The sequence below is a fragment of the Cinclus cinclus genome, chromosome 3 (genome assembly GCF_963662255.1).
Source record: "Cinclus cinclus chromosome 3, bCinCin1.1, whole genome shotgun sequence".
Lineage (NCBI taxonomy): Eukaryota > Metazoa > Chordata > Aves > Passeriformes > Cinclidae > Cinclus > Cinclus cinclus.
The window spans coordinates 60,027,416-60,041,850 of record NC_085048.1 but is presented as its reverse complement, the minus strand read 5'-3'; the positions used below and the strand labels follow the sequence as shown (position 1 = coordinate 60,041,850).

General features: G+C 38.8%; 1 protein-coding gene across 1 annotated transcript in view; it reads right to left on the bottom strand.

Annotated features, from left to right (window-relative positions):
* Positions 1-10,026: 10,026 nt before the first annotated feature.
* The window catches only part of SNX9 (sorting nexin 9), a 41,643-nt gene continuing 37,234 nt past the window's right edge, over positions 10,027-14,435 (bottom strand). The window contains exons 15-17 of the mRNA XM_062488877.1: positions 12,970-13,084; positions 11,446-11,537; positions 10,027-10,145 (exon numbers count right to left, since the gene is read on the bottom strand). Coding sequence (XP_062344861.1) covers positions 10,098-10,145; positions 11,446-11,537; positions 12,970-13,084 — 255 coding nt within the window. The 3' untranslated portion in view covers positions 10,027-10,097. The remainder of the gene's footprint in view (positions 10,146-11,445; positions 11,538-12,969; positions 13,085-14,435) is intronic.

Genomic DNA, 14,435 nt, shown 5'->3' with positions numbered 1-14,435 from the left:
GTGTAAAAAAACCCAAGGAGGCTCATATCTTAAAGTTCTCTCACATTCCTGTTCTGTTTTTTTTTCTTGCATATAAATCACAAAGCCGAAGTAAAACTAAGGCTTTTTTTTTTGTGTGTGTGTGAACAAAAGTGAGTGTTGGACACAACCTGTCCATTTAAAAGTTTCAGATTTATTCAGGTATTTACATGAGAAAAAAAAAAGGCTTAAAAATAGTTTTCTATTTGGAGAACACATCTTTTATACAATAAAATCAAGCACCTCACAACCAGTACCACCACCCTACCACTACTGAGAAAAGCCTTACATCTCTGGAATGAGTAGGTTAATTTCTCCAAAATCTGGAATACAATCCAGAATCCTAGTTGGTACATCAAAATTCAGTGGGAAACATTCTCCAGGTTTAAGATTTGGGATTTGTTTGCTGCATCTTTCTTAAGATACAGAATTTCTAGCTCATGCCTTTGATAATGGACTACTGGTTGTATGCCAGACACTAACCCACATAGCAAAAAGAGTAATTCAGTCACTGTCTAAAAGGAGCACAAAATATCTTGCATGCATAGATTCGCTATTCTATGATCAAATGTTCAACATTTTTTCCATTTGAGTTGTTTCCAATACAGCATATGTGGTTCTTTAAAAATGAAGTTAGGTTTCTTTCTCTCATTTTATTTTATAAACAGATGCTTTGTGGTATTATGCCTCCCCATGCTTTAGAAAGGCCTGTCCATTAATTTTCAGGTTTGGGAGAGTTTCAGACCAAAGAGCGAGGGGAGCAAGAGGGAGTGTAATAACACATTCCTATGAAGGAAGAGAACATGTTTGTTTACCTGAAAGAGTGTGGGTTTGGGTTTTTTTCAACTGCTTTTTGTAAAGTTTGAATGGCATTGGGCTATAAATCTCAGGTGTTTCTCTGCTTCTCAGCAGCTTTGTGGCAACATAACTTGGACTGAATAATTTGAAAAGACAGTGATTATGAACTAGTTCCAGAGTAGTTAATGGAGTTTCTCAGTATACCACCAGCGTTGAACTTGAGAAGATGAAAGAAAAAATAAAATGGTAAAATAGAGCAAACTGGCTAAGGAGTCAAGCTATTTCACAGCCCCATTTATGGTGAAGACAGAATGAATAGCATATGTTTTTCTTGAAAGGAAAGGAGGACTGTAGAATGAGGTGATACCTCTGTCAGTGCTTCTGTAAAGGGGTAGCTGACAAAGCACAGTGTGTGAATGAGGAGAACAGACCAGAAAAGAGAAGAAATGAGGGAATACCAAGGTTAAAAGTTATTTGAACAAACATTTTGGTATGTTACATTATTCCTAATGCACCAGTTAAATCCACAGACTATGTATATGTGCAAGTAAACATAATTAGGTTTCATTCTGCTTGCTAGTCAGTGTTTGGTTTTTTGGGGTTTTTTTACAATTTGACTTGTTTATTTAGGTGTGCTGTTCTGCTTCAGTAAAACAAGATTTTTGTATTGCTTTCACAGAAAGAATTGCCTTTACTTCTAACTCATGCCACATTCATGATTAACATATAAATCATTATGTGAGTCTGAGGTTGACTGGAATGATACATTCCCACCCCATGTTACAGGTGGTTTAGATTTCACTATGCCTGTAGCTCTCATGCAATCCCTGTTAGCCTGGGGATGGGTCATGGTGCACATAACAAAAATGATTATTCCATATAGCTGAGTGAGTAGGCTAGGCTAGGGCTCACTGACTCAGCTGGTTGAAAGTTGCAGGAATTACATTTAACTCATTTGCAGGCTACTATTCTTTTTTCCCCGCTCCAAATAGGTGTGTGTCTGTGTGCATGTTTATCTCAAAAGTTCCCTGGGTGAAACGGAGGTGAGAAACCATCTTCCTCTGTAGGCTGCACTCAATTCCTAGGACATTTCCTCGCTTTCAGCCACATTACAGGCACCCCAGTAGTACCAGTGACCTGGGACTGCTAGTGTGCATGGGAAGGGGGGAGCACAGAGTGTGGGCAGGCTAAAATAATCTCAGCAGTTTGGCGGGGAGGGGGCGTGGAGTGGAAAGACCTTGTATGGGTGTGACTGGAAAAGCTCAGCAAAGCTGTAGGTTTGGAAGAAAGCCTGCTCCTGGGGTGTGAAAATTACTGGGCCATGTAAAATAACTTAGAGGGCAGGGAAAGCTGGAGCATGACACCAGTGCTCATGTCATCCCTCTGAAGCCAAGAGTAAGAGCCCTTCTGTCACAGACCCTGTCCACTGTGATTCACCTTGCACAATGTCTGTTTGTTGCTGTTGTTGTTACCTCTACTTCAGTAGCTCTTTGGATTGCCTTTCTTGCTGCCCTCCTGTTACCCTTTCTCTTCTCTCTCCCTCCTCCTGCTTCATTCTCTGATGCTTTTTGCCAGAGTGGTCCACTGATGGTTAGACTCTGTAATTAGTGACTCTGATACATAGAACTATTGCAATTACTTCCCATGCCTTTTAAAAAGATGGGTGCAGTGACAAATTTCCTGTGCTGCTCTTACAGATTAGCTGTCTTGAACAATGTTCCCTGCATATTTTTGTGGGAGTTCAGCAGAATTTTCTTTTTACTTATTCCAGAAATTTGAAATAGACTGCATCCGGTCTTGGGAGATTTATTTTGAACTATGTGGAAGGGCCAGAACCAGTGCAGATCCTTTCCACATGGAAACACTGATGCACAGAGTTCATAGTATGACTGAATAAAAGCAGAGATGCTCTGTGAGTTTAAGAATGCCTCTGGGAAGTCAGATTAACTAATCTCAGTTTAATTCTAGAAGCTGCTGCTCAGAATGGATAAACCATATTGCAGAGAAGTCTTCATGACTACTTTTAAGCAACCTGCTGCTTTAAGAGGCACATCTATACACGTTGATAAGGGTGATTACATTACTTTTTGTTTATCTGCACTTGAACTAATAATCTAATGCTGGCTATTGAATTTAACTTAGTGGTGGCTGAAGTCCCATAGGAAAAAAATCTAAAGTATCCCAAGACAGATTCCTCAGAATGTTTCCCTACCATGCCAGAAGTCAGCTACACTCACACTCAACACCTCTCTGCCCTCAGGGCCTGCAGCTGTTCAGCACAGTCCCTTTAGCAAAGCACAGGGCAGAACCACTTTGCTCTTTAAGATCTTAACTGTCTGAGGAGGGTCAGCTGAGGTGTCATTGCATCCTGGGGCTGTAATGGAACCAGATAGTGACAGTGCACTTCTGTCCTGTCTTTCTCCATGCTGCAGAGTTCATCACCAGACCTGAGTGCCACACACACACCTGGACCCAGCTGGGTTCAGCAGTGGACCTGAACTGATTCCTGTTCTGTCTCCACAGCAGTGAGAAATAGCCCAGAGCCTAGGTGCAGCTGTAGGTGTCTGTTCAAGCTCCCTTGCAAACACCCAATACACTGTTTACTTGTGGGCTGGGTTTTGGGTTTTTTTCATGTGACAGAAAATCCCCTTCAGAAAGGGCTGTTTTATTTTACTATTTAAAAATTACTTAAGACCACTAGTCATACTTATTAGATGCTAATGATGCATAATTACAATACGAACTCCTTGCTCAGAAGAGAGCTGTGCCAGACTGCACCTACAAACAACTTTTTTGAACTCTGCTCTTATTCTAGGAGCAGCCAGCAGCCCCTTAATCCCCTGTGAAACCACTGCAGTCCCTGCAAGTTGCCCTTTTCCAGTGATAATTTTACAGCACACTCAAATAGATCCCAAATCCTGCAGCCATCCTGCAGACTTTTTTCGTAGTATAGCAGTCTGGGGACAACAAACTCCTCTTACTGATTGTGAATTTAGTTTAAATTTGGAAGACTTTAATGAACAGTTGCATTGTGGGTTTGTTTATTTTTTGGATGTTGTTTCCTTTCTGCCAAGCATTAAGACTGTGCTTGTAAGCAGCAGATAGACTGGCACAAGTTGTTACCCCAATAAAGTTTATCTATTGCCAAACAAGCATAAACATGCTCCAAGCAGGGAAGAAGTGGTCTAGACCTACTTCCTTCCCAAAGATTTGGAAAAAAGTCTTTGCTTTAAGTTTGGTCGATCTAAATTTTAACCAGGGAGAAGAGTGTCACTACTTAAACAAGGAATACACATGAAGAGTTTTCTTACTCCTCAGTTATCTCTGCTGGCATAACCAATTCAGATTGGTGCAGTCCTAGTGATTGCAGTCAGATGGGAATCTTCTGGGGCACTGTCAAACTCAGCAAATCCATCCCAGCAGCAAGCAGCCGGGTTTATATTTTGCTACTATATTACAACGGATGCTACATTTAAGTTTTCATTTCTCTGCCAGCTGTTGAATTTTTAAACAAAATCGTTACTGAATTTAAAAATATGACTCAACTAGTCAGGAACTAGTCAACAGTTAGGAAAAATTACCCTCATCCCTATTTGGCCCCTACTTTTGAGGCAGCTTTTCCTTTTGCAAGAGTTTATACATCAAACTTGACAAGATTCTGTATCTGGCTTAGAATTTAATTAAAAATAATAAAATATAGAGAGAACATTGGATAAACAGCATCACTCATTTGGGCTTTGTTTCCTGCTTGTCTTTGGACTTTATAGTGACATATTTAAAACCCCCAACCAAACACAAACTTTGGGTTCTCAGGTAAGAATTTTAAGGGACTTTAAAAAATGTGAGTAGATATTTCAGATTCGTAGTACAGCTGTGAGTGCTTATAGTATTGTAAGGGGCTGCTGTGCTTGCCAAGGCCCTCATGACAGTCTTATAAAATGGCAAGGACATACCAGCAATGGCCCCCTCCTGCCCTAGAGCAGATAGAGGGTCTCAGAGATGCCAACAAGGAGAGTGTAGTGCAATGTATGTTAGAAGTGCAATAAATTTTGATGGGGCCAGAAAGCTCTTGATGAGCAGGCAATGCACAAGGATCACATGGGAGCAAGGAGATACTCTTCCCCCAAAATGTGAAGCAGAAAAGTGAACATAATGAAGTGATACATTTAATCCTTTCATTTAACAGCATTAAGATATCAACTTCTGTTTAGATTTACAAATATTACAAAGAGTTTGTGTTTGTTGAATTTGGTCTGAAATGGCAATATTATTTGCAAATTATTTTGCATAATTTTTATTTCAAATAATTCATAGTCTTAGAAACTGCTACTACTCCTGTATACCAAGTGGTATAGAGTAGCTAGTACCTTATAGAACAGCTATAGTACCTTAGTACCTTAAAAATCTAAATCTTGATATAATTACAGATTGAATGAAGGCTGATAAATATTTAGCTTTGCCATTGGAAGTAGTTGTATTTAGTATTCAGGTTCATCCACAACTGTTTTTGTTTTGTATTTTTTTATTTTTTTAACAGATATGCCGTTACAAATGGTCACAAATAAAAGGCTTGTCTTGTCTTGTCTTCCAATTTATTACTGTCCTGTTTTCAACCTCTTTATTCTAAAGGAAGAGAGCACGTTCTTTACAATCCTCATCCTATAAACTTCAGTCTGCTGTCCCACTATTTTTGTGTCTCCTGTGGGTGACCGAATTCATTAGTCATTAAGGCATCACATAATCACACAGGTGGGTGTGGGGGGGATGCTCTGACAAGCAATTTAATAGGGACAGGTCAGTAACTAAGGTCAAATAGCTAACATACAATTCAAAAGGAACCAAACCACTTAATACTGTTTTTTAAAAAGTCCCCACAGTCTTTCTATATTTTCTGTTATTTTTAAAATCCTGATGTTTGTTAATCTTCTGAGATAACCTCCAACAAACCTCTTGGAGGTTTAATTTAACTTAATTGCATATTTAGAATTACATACTTATTAGGAAAACAGTTCATCAAATATTTAGATTTTATGGGAATGACATTTCACAAGACTAAAAAACCAGTGAAGAGTAACAATTTTAGATTTTGATCTACTGAGATTTAATTGCAGCAGAAGGCAAGGTGAATTAAAAGTGACCTCGAATTGACAAATGTGTGCTATGAAAAGTTTATTACCAAACATATTTAAAAATGAATAGTTGTTGAAGATGGTAGGTATAAAATGAAAACTAAGGGTAGCAGAAGCCTGTTAACAGAAAATAAATATTTTAATAATTTGCATGTTTCAGCTCCGACAGAAAACTGTGACATACAAAAAATGTATTTTAACAGAATACAGCCACAGGTTAGAATAAGGGAAGAACAATATTTAGTAAAAATGAGAAAGCTGGCTTCAGGTAGGCAGGATCAGTTCAAAGAAATGAAAAATCCTATTGTGAAGCAAAGTTTTTAACCCTGTAGACGAGAAGAACCTAGAGTTAAGAAAATTCAGCTGGAAGGCAGTAAGAATACTAGCTGGAATCTGAAGGAACACAAAAAATTTAGGATAGTTTAAAAAATCTGGCCAATCAGGAAAAATTAAAAGGCCCAGAAGATTAAAAATAGGAAAACACATTCTTTATAAGACAAGGAAATTAAGCCAGTTTAAATTCAGTATACCAAAGATAGGGCAAAGATCTCAGAGTCACAACTCATGTGCAAAGAGCCATGGTAGGAAAATAAATGGAGAAAACAGCTAATCCATAAGTTTGTGACACAGATGTTCTTTAAAACAGTATGGGTGTAACTGACATTGCCACACAACAGAATGGCTGGATTGGTCACCAGACAGTCAATATATTTCTAATGCTATAAAGTTATTTTTGTTAGGGTTGCTTAGACAGGAGAAAATGTTTTAATCTGATAAAGTGGTTATCTCAGGTATTAGCATTAGTTTTATCAGAAGTGTTCTAGGAAAGTATGTGAAAAGAATAACTGGCCAAAGACCCCTCTGCCCCTTGCCAACTAACTGGCCTCTGCCTGGTGCATGCTCACATCTTAGAGGGAAGCCCTATGAAAGGCAGAAGCAGCAGTAGCAGGACACTTGCCTAGCAAATGCTTTCCTTGCTGCTGGACTACATGTCCTGAGGATGTGGAGGGAGTAATCTTGGCCAATCCAGACTGGCAGAGTGTCTGGTGTATGTAAAACTAAGCCACAGCACAAGAGATACATCTCTTCCTTTGTGAGAGTTTTCTTTACAAGGCTGTTAAGACTGAATTCCTTCTAAGATCCTGAACTAGACTAATTTTGGTGGAAGTAAAATTGATGTATTATTTAATTAGGATTTACAGAATCAAGTGTATGGTAGTACTTTCCCAATTATCTTGTCGCAGAAAACGGGAATTGCTCAGGAGTGTAAAAATTTCCATACTCACGTAAAGTTAGGACTTACTGAAGAACTCTCTAATTGCAGTCAACAGAACACCTCCAAAACCATGCCCTGTAACAAAGTCTGCTGATGCAGTCTAATCCCATGTTCGATTAACAGCAAACAAACAATGCAGATAGCCTTCCTCTCTGTACAGCTACATTTTCATTTTTAAGAAATGGAGGTAGTTGCAGTAACAGAATAAGCAAATGAAGTTAAACCCAAAAGCTTGAGCAGTTGATGTCTTTTATTAAGTCACTGGGCTAATGCCAGTGTTTGGCTCTCCCTGGAAGGACAGCGTAAGCCAGGAAACAGTAGTAAGGCTTGTTGGTGCTGCAGACACCAATTATTCAGCTATGACAAACAAAACACAGGAGAGTACTGCTCAACTCTTGCACTAACTTGCTATTTCTGTTTTATGACTACATCTTTAGTGTGCACATTTTCTGTTGCCCCTAACTCATGAAATTAAACCGTGCCACTATTCATGTCTAATTTAAAAAACAAGTATCAAAGACAATTGAATTTCTATTCTGAGTCAACACCATGCTGACACAAAGCCAGGAATACACAGTAGCACTGTGCTCTACTACTTATTTGCAGTCAGGAGGGTTCCATCAACCACAAGCTGAACTGACCTGAATAAAGAAAGCTTACAACATATGCGTAGCCTTTGCTGTTTTGCAGTCACTAGCACTATTATACCATCCAGTTGGGATGCCTGCTTTATGGAAGACACATGGATAGTTCCTCATTCCTCAGGTGGCCCGTGTGTAAACTGGTGAAAAGCTACAGGGAGGATCTAACTCATACTGCATTCACCCTGGTAAAAACCAACATGATGATTTCAAAGAAAAAGATAAAATAGTCTGGTGGATATACATAAATATTTATTATCAGTTTAACTTCATTTTACTAGAAATCTTTGAACAGTTTTTACTTCTTTTTCTTTTTTGCCAAAATGTTGCATCTGACACAGTTGCTACTGTCATAGCTTCCCTACACTGGGAATGCAGAGCTTATGCTTAAGATTCCAAAACAATCTATTCAAGATAAAGAACCTTCAACTTTAGTGCATATGGAGCTATTTAAGGATTGGTAAAAAGAACCCCCTTCCCCCTCCCAAATGAAGAGTCTGTTACAAAGAGATTTCATTACCAAGAAGTGAATATACAAATGCTAAAAAAATGCTGGCTTGAAAAAGTGATTTCAGAATTTACTGTACACATTGTAACAATTTATTATATAAGCTGCTTCTACATGCAAGCAGATCTTACATTTGGTGTAAAACATTTATACACATTCTTTACAATTTGTACATATTTAAATGGCTGTATAAAACAACACTGCGCTATGGAATTTTGGAAGCAAACAACTAAAATTGAGAGGAGAAAAGACAAGGTTTATAAAAGGTGAACAAAATTCATGACACTGAGAAGCATCTAGACTTAGGCATAGTCTTGTTTGGTTTGGTTTGGTTTCAGGTTATTCAGGCAGACCCAGATCTTCCTTCTAGCACAAAAAAAGTAACACCAATGCAAAACAGAGTAAGGCAACTATTGAACCAGCAGACTGTACCCGTCACTTAGAATGGCTTATTGGTAAAATGCCTTTTTTAGTTGTTGTTTTTTAAAACTAAAATATTTATTTAGTAGGCACATTTTAGCAAAAACTGCATTTTGGCTTTCCTGCTTGCCTATGGCAAGAAATGAATTACTGTACTTGGTGCCTGTTGTGAACACAGTTGGTGGTGGCTTTTTTGGTTTGATTCTGTGAAAAGCCAAGGCCTCAAATGGTATTTCAGTAGTATGGAAGAGGATATTGAGTCACATGATAAAAGATGATTAAAGAACAGAGTTTGTGTGATAACTAATGATGTTATTCAGTACTTTTTTCACCTTTGAGTTTGCATTAGAAGGCAACAAAAAGTTAACCTGAACCAATAGCACACCATACTACTACATGAAGACCTGAGCTTAGTTGGAATTTGGGGATGTCTACTAGTTGGGGTTAGATGTGGCAGTGTCCCCTCTGCTGAAACACTACAAACAGTCAGAGGGGAAGCTGGCCCTGTACAGCACTGAGAAACGCCAGTGCCTTATGGCATAACATTGGGGGTGTCAAAGCGCTGGTATGGAAAACTGTTTTTCACACTTTCCTGAATGGCTCTTTCCTTGTTTGTACTTTGTCATCTTACACAGTGCATAGTGAAAAAGTGAGCCTGACATAAGCTCTGAGGTGGTGCGCCACAAGAACAAGATTGAGTTAGAAGGAAAAAGAAGAGAGAGAAGAATGATTTATATTTACCAGAAGTCATACTGGGAGCCGGATGCCATGGCTGCATATGGGAAGCAAAACCTAAGAACAAAGCGTTCATTCAGGAGATTATCACAAACATGTGCCAGAAACATACATGAATATAATTCCTCCTGGTTACGGAATTGCTGGAGATCTCAACTGAATATAAAGTATTAAGAAATTTTCTTAAGTTTGTCTGCTTTCCCACTTTGGAAAAAAAAGCTACAAATCTGTCACTCTGGTGTTGATCCAGAGTTTTTGGAAGAACATCTGATAGACATGTCTTTGTGAAGTCAGTTTGATAGTTTAGATCCCTGTAACTGACAGCATTACCTAGCTGTTTTTATTTAAATAATGATACAAATGGGAGAGCTTTCAAGACAGGAGAGCCTTACTGTATGATTTAGGCTGAAAAAGTAAAATTTTAAATAATACTTTTTATTACAACTGATTCTTGTTGGTTTGGGGGTTTTTGGGAATTTTTTTTGCAAAGGCTAACAAGGTTTTATTAGCATTGCCCCCACATCAGGAAAGCACTTTGGAGTTGTTCTTTATTGTTGAATACTCCTTATTCTCTACATCACAGGAAAGCGGCTGAGTGCCTGCCTCAGCTTCTGTGCAATCTGAAACAAAGAAACAGAAGATATTTAACATGTAGTCACTTTACACTGTGCAGAAATATGATTGCAGGCTAAGAAATTAGGTGTTCCCTCATGTGATGAAAAACTGCAGGCATTACTACAGGTTTTGTGTATGCAGGACTCTCAAAACATTTCATTATTAAGACTTCTCATATATACACTTTCTGCCTTGTTAATTTGTACTTTCACTGCTCCAGTTGTGTTGGAGAAAGCATTGTAGGCAGGGCTGTTATTCTGCCAGTCTGTTTATCTAGCACTGCACCGCACCAGGGAGCTAGAAGAACAAAGCCAGATTTTCCAGGAATCCCACCTCCCTGCTGAAGCAAGGCTGAAACATCAGAAGAGAGCTCCTGTGCACTCCCCACAGTTCTCATGGTGGCTATGACCCCACATGTGAACATGTACTGGGGAGAGAGGACTGGTACAAGAAAACTGGTGAGGCTACAGCCAGAAAGATATAAATAGACTAGACAAGGGGCTGAAAGAAAGTAAGGGGAAATCGAAACCTAACCCCACCAGATGTGTCAAGGAAAGCAAGAAGAGTGACCTGATGGGGGGCCTACAGTTGTTACCCTGATACTTCTGAAACTCCACTGGCAACCTTTACAGCTGTGAAGGGGGCACAAGTTACTTATGAGACTCCTTTTTGTGATGGAAGTCAGGTTTCAGCATATTCAAATTCAAATGTTTACCAGCACACCACATTAGAAAACGTTAAAAAATCACAAGGAATACGTGCATAAGGACACTGTTAAATGAGAACTACAGTGGTAGGGAGAGTGCTCAGATTTAACATATTTAACATCACCTGAAACATTCCTGTCCCTCCTGCCCCACACTTGTATACATCAGGCTTTAAATCACAAAAGCTTCCCTTCTCACTCCCATCCTATGGGAGGAAAGTTTTGTTGAAATATTTTGCTATTCTGTTCAGTGCAGCAGGCCTTGCTTACTACACATCAGAGAACTAAAGCTCTTTGTAACCCTAGTACCAGCACTGGGGGTGGAAAAAGTCAAGCTATCAACAGTATGGTTTCTGAACAGTGGTTTTTAGTTCTACTGGGCTTATTGTAACAATCACATACACAGGACAGTATCTATAGGAAAACACTATTTAAACTCATTCTTTCAGTTTTCAGGTTTTTTTACAATTCCTTTTACAGTTTTTTATACAATTCTTCATGTATGTGCTGTGTGGGAGCATGGATTAAACCCTGTACTTCCTATGAAAGTAGCAGCACAGTACATGCCAAGCAAACAGTGCTGAAGCCCTGTCCCTTACTGTTTCGTAGAACTGTGCCTGCTGCTCCAGATAGAGACGAATGACGCTGTTGTAGTCATAGATCCGGTTACTGTGGAAGTGATTCATCTCAGCTGCAATCAGACCCAGGAGACAAATTATTTAACAGAGGCATTTATAATTGGGAACAGTTTCACTCAGTTCAAGTTAGTTACTCTGCAGCAAGATCTGTGTCCAGCCCTGCCAGCACAGTTACTGTTTCTCATGCTTCCACGACCTGTTCTGTCTGCAGCACTCAAGTTATAGTGGAACTGTTTGTCAGATTGCTAGGGGCTCAGTTACACACCAACCTGCACACTTCCTGGCCAAAGCCAGGTTCTTGCATTACAATACTCAGGTGCACAAAGATTTGATAAAAAAAAATACAAGCAGAATTTTCTTCTACTGAGGTAACTGTTCCTTCCTGAATAGCTTCCAACAGAATTTTGGCTAGGACATTCATATTTCCAAGGATATGGATATCAAGATGCAAGCCACATCTGTAAACACTTAGCTTAAAAAAAAAAGGAGAACAAAAAAAGACACAACCAGTAGTGTCTGACCCATTCTTGACTTAGGCTGTTTCAATAGATACCTGAGAAACAGCATTACTGAATCTGTAACACCTTACACCAATTTCTACATCTCTTCTCAGATCACAGCTTATGGCTGAAAGAAGTTAAATATATTTTGGGATATCAGTGGAGGGAGAAGAAATACTCTACATTGTAAAAGTCATCCTAGAGGTCTCTTCACAATTACCACATATAAATCACAATCCTCTTGCGTCACTGTGACTAAGAAGATGGGGGTGGCAAGTTCTCTTGGTTGTTTTTTAAATCAATTTTGGGTGCTGCTCTGACTTCGTCACATAATATATTGAGTACACTTGGCTTTAAGTAATTTAAAAATGATGCAACTCCTCAGTAATGAGTAATCTCATTGAAGTCAGTAACAGGATGCACTTAATGGCTCGATATCCTGTAGGACTGAGCCCTGACTCCTCACTTCCCCTGTTTTTCTAGTGCAGTGTGCTGCACCTTATATTTACAACACCTCTAACTTAAAGAGGAAAAAGTTAATCAAAAAAACATCCAGGAAATAAAAATGTTATCCAAAAGAACGTGAATTTCAGCTGGGAGATGGGTTATGTCTGACTAAACTACAAGTCAGAAAAACATTTCTGCTCATGACCACCTGCTTCTTGGACCAGGCATAATTTGAGACATTATCACCTCCAAATCAGAGAATCAGCCTGGAGTAGTTGTTTTGGGGTTTTTAAATTTCATTTTCAAAACATGTGTCTTTTGCAATAGCGATGTGAGATTAAAAAAAAAAAAGGGGGGGGGGGGAAGGCAAAATAACTACAATTCAGAAAAACTGAAGCAGGTCACAAAAAAGCCCCCACGAAGAACCCATGCCCAGGTTTTATTCTTGGTAGCAAAAGATTTTCTTTCAAAGTATGCTGCTTAACAGAAGTCCTTCAGAGGTCTACAACGCTGCCATTTAGCTCAAAATTTGGTTTACCTTGTAGTGCATAAGCCATGGTGCTCACACGTTTCACCATATTCTGTTTGTCTTGTGGTGTTATTTTACTGGTTGCAACTAACTTGTCACTTTCCTTCACTCTTTCTATTGCTCCCTGTAGAAACCAAATGCAGAAAGGTTAAAAGAGCAGTCAACGTAGGGGTCTTCACAGTAATCTAAAATTCCACTAGCTACATTTTGAGCTTGCAATCAGTACACATATGTAAACAAAGTCATCGATTCTGCCTTCTCACATTTTCATCCAAAGTTTGTTATTTCACTTCATTGCTTCCAAGAGTCCTTGCAAAAAGTGACTTCAAAACACAGGCATGATCAGAGTCATCAGCAAATTGAGTTTGGTACAGTCAGTAATACACAAGGATATATACAAAAAGGACAAATGGACCAAGTTTCAAATTACAGATGACCAACGTAACTAACATCCAAAAGACTGCAGAACCTTATTTGCACATTTTATAAGATCAGGCAACATAAAACCGTTTTTCAAGAGACTACAACTCATTGCAATGCATAGCCATTGATTCAGGAAAGTCCTTGAGTCACATAAATAACCTGCATAAAAAGATATATCTCCCCTACACAATGTATTTGTGCCAAACAACATGCAAGAGAATCCATTGACATGTCTCTTGGCAGGAGGCTTATGTTTCAAGTTTTAAAGATATTTCTTCTCCTTTTATGGTATTTCCCCGCAATGATTCTGTGGGATGAGGGACTGTAAATGTACTGAAGAAAGAATACACAAATCTGATACGCTTTTATCTTTGTTTCTCTCAGAAGTATGTTCTTATGTTTTTGTTCTATACATTTAATACTTCAAGTGATCCAAAAAACCCCAACCCCACGTATTTGTGCACTTGCTTTAATACTTCACAATATACACAATATTTAGTTTCCTAAAATACATTGCAGCAGACACCTGACCATAAGGAAAACTCTATGACCCAAAAAAACCCCCCAAAAATCAGTTGGGTTTTGTTGATGGTATTTTGTTGTTTGTTTTTCCTTCCCCCCAGAAATGTTAGAGCTTAGCTCTGGTCTCCAGCTTTTGATTTAAAGAAACTTCTAGGCAGTGCATGATTATTTATCACATATCAGCAAGCCAGCCATGCAAGTACGCAAGTTTTCCTGCAATACTCGTATGGTTTTATTATCATGTAAGGCTCAAATATTACAAATTTACACTACTGCTATTCAACCCAGTGGGACATTAAGTCAACCTGAAGAAAATTATGAACCTATTACTGCTCTACTATAGCAGAAAGTCATATATTCTTGAGAGAAATTCTAGCTTTCTTTCCCTCTAAGTACTACTTATTTTAAAAATCAACACACCAGATTCACAGAAACTTCTAGTGTTTCAGCAGCAGGGTCCAGGCTGCTGCACAAATGCAGGGTACCATACCACCACTTTTGCTGCTATTCCCACTGCCCAGCCCTTTAAA